Genomic DNA, 2,424 nt, shown 5'->3' with positions numbered 1-2,424 from the left:
TTTGTTAAGTAACAGAATTGCGTATCAATGAATTATACTATGAAATAAGAGATGGTGGAAATATTCAATTGAGCATCTGCAATTTTTTCAGTTTGACAAGTTCTGTACACGGATTTATATAGATAGGATGAACATTACTTACATTAAGTACTAAGATAAAGAATCAATAATGAATTGGTGCTGGGCTACCAATTCTCTTTAACGATTTTAGATTTCTCAAGTATGAATTTCCCTTCCTTGTACTTCTGTGTTTGCTCATAAGCTCGTTCATATTTCCAGCCCAAAACCTCATTGCAATCCCCACAGTATACATCAGCAACAGTATGAAGACCAGTCAAGAGATGTCTGTCTTCTTTAGGTCCAACATTAATATTCATCACATGAGTAAACAGAAAAGCTCTGCCATTTCTTCCCTGAAAAGCAATATTTCTTTTCTTTGGACGATTCTCAGAAACAAGATGACCGCAAGTAAAACTAACTATTTTAAAATTATCTGACTCTTGAAGCGCAAAAGAGAATTAGTCCTTCCTTCTCATTATCAGATTAACGATTATGATTTGACTACTTCTTGGACTAAAAGAAAATAATAATCATTATTCATTACATCCCATGAAAGCTGAAGTCAAGACGTGGTCAAAAGCATCAATAAGAGTGAGCTAATTTCACCTTATTTTTCTTCGTTTCTCATTTGGTTTTTCCTTAACTACGAGTGAAAGTCATCCTTTACTTTGAATTCAAGACAAATGAGGGATTTAGTTAATAAAATTCATCTGAAAACACTGATCTCAAATTGATGACAATTGGGAACTAGTACTGAGTAATAAGAGATCAGCACCTCTACTCATTCCGATCAGAGCCATTGCAAGTATAACAAATAATTTTGATGTTTGCGTGAAAATAATATTATAGCGACTTCAACCACCATAAATCATGTTTCAAGAATCATCCATTCACAAAACAGTAACAGAAAAGTACAGTATTTAGACATGAGAATAACTACAAGTTAATAAAGCACATATGGAATTAATTACCTGAAACGCCTTAGAGACTATATCATCATGAAGAGAAACATGATTGCGACATTTATAGCAGCTGTACAAGCGAGGTCCGACCAATTCATCCATTCAACAAAAATCCAATGATAATTCCCTCACCGATCACCTACCCCAGAAACCCAAATGACCAAATCCTACAGGTAAAAGTTATACAGCGGAAACTCAACAAAGGTAAGAACTTTAACTAGTGGAGCAAAAGCTAAAGCATAATCCAATCAATCTGCAGAGAGAAAGTAAAGAATTAAAAACAAAAAAAATTACCTTAGAAGAAAATGCAGACGACCCAGAATTCTGCTCTAAAGGAAAATAACAACCCCGGATAGGTTTAACTTGCACAGCCGTGATAATAATTTTTATACGGAATTGGGTGAAAATACCAATCACGAAACTTGGAAAAAAAATTAAGCTGCTTTGACAAAGACAGGATTACTTTTCATCAATTAACAATACATACAAATTACAATTCAAAATAAAATATTAGTCAAGTAAAGAAAGCTATCCTACGAATTACAGCAATACAATATGTAGGTCGTAGGATATGACAAGAATCTGAGCTGTAAAACCCAATTCAAAACCATCACTGAGGACAGTTATGTTTGTTAAGAAAAATCAGAAATGGAAAGAAAATGAGTAAAGGCTTTTTATTCTTTGCTTGGACTCACCTACCAATATGAAAATCAGATACGGATAAAGATAATAAAACAAATATATGGTACTATTTTAATGCTGTTGAATATTATACTAACCTGTTCAGTGCGCACTCATTTTCATACTTGCCATTCTTTATTAGAATTAAAGGGTGAGTTAATTAAGAGGATATGCTCCTGGTTTTGAGTTGATTTTGTTGGAAGAGGGAGAGTTCACTGTTGTACACAGCAGTTTAGTCGTATCGTGGCAGCCCTGCCGCCCTTTGATTTTGGGTCGAATCTTTATTGGGCCGAACATTTATTTGATGGGTATGACTCATGAAAAAGCCCAACAATGGTCCCATTCAAGTAGCTCTGAGTCTCGACTGATGGCTTTTTCTTTCTACTAGTATTAGAACCCGCGCGATGTGCGAATATTATCAAATAATATTAGTCATATTAGAGTATAATTTGATATATTTGAGCACGTTAGAAGATTATGCGTTTTAACTAAATCATAATTATCGTCTTATCTATTCAATAATAAAAGTTCAATGTTATTAAATTAAATGAATCATATAATTATGGAATAACTTTTGAATGTTACTCAAATATCGTAATTATATAGGTTGCACTACAAATAATATGAAAATATAGCATGATCCAAAACGAATAAAAAAAATTCTTTATTTACTAATTATCTAGCTTCATTTGTTATTTGCCCTTCATCGTCATTACAATCT

General features: G+C 33.0%; 1 protein-coding gene across 3 annotated transcripts; it reads right to left on the bottom strand.

Moving 5' to 3' along the window:
* LOC107784936 (protein yippee-like At4g27745) lies at nt 1-1,956 on the bottom strand. Of its 3 annotated transcripts, XM_016606134.2 has the most exons (4): nt 1,802-1,956; nt 1,317-1,461; nt 1,032-1,189; nt 1-413 (listed from the first exon to the last, which is right to left on the bottom strand). In XM_016606134.2, the coding sequence occupies exons 3-4, from the start codon at nt 1,122-1,124 to the stop codon at nt 186-188; spliced, it is 321 nt and encodes a 106-aa protein (XP_016461620.1). In that variant the 5' UTR covers nt 1,125-1,189; nt 1,317-1,461; nt 1,802-1,956; the 3' UTR covers nt 1-185. The 3 variants fall into 3 exon arrangements, with proteins under 3 accessions (XP_016461620.1, XP_016461623.1, XP_016461622.1); XM_016606137.2 differs by lacking the exon at nt 1,317-1,461 and having other exon boundaries at nt 1,802-1,951; XM_016606136.2 differs by lacking the exon at nt 1,317-1,461 and having other exon boundaries at nt 1,032-1,275; nt 1,802-1,920.
* Nucleotides 1,957-2,424: the final 468 nt, after the last annotated feature.

Source organism: Nicotiana tabacum, chromosome 4 (genome assembly GCF_000715075.1).
Source record: "Nicotiana tabacum cultivar K326 chromosome 4, ASM71507v2, whole genome shotgun sequence".
NCBI lineage: Eukaryota > Viridiplantae > Streptophyta > Magnoliopsida > Solanales > Solanaceae > Nicotiana > Nicotiana tabacum.
Note: the sequence above shows the minus strand (reverse complement) of the source record. Positions and strands in the feature narration are given on the sequence as shown.

Bases quoted from the DNA above. Each gene is read 5' to 3' on its own strand.
- LOC107784936 (XM_016606134.2), bottom strand. From the start codon at position 1,124: ATGGATGAATTGGTCGGACCTCGCTTGTACAGCTGCTATAAATGTCGC. The intron at 414-1,031 runs GTAATTAATTCC...ATTGCTTTTCAG, and splicing joins TAGTCTCTAAGGCGTTTCAG to GGAAGAAATGGCAGAGCTTT.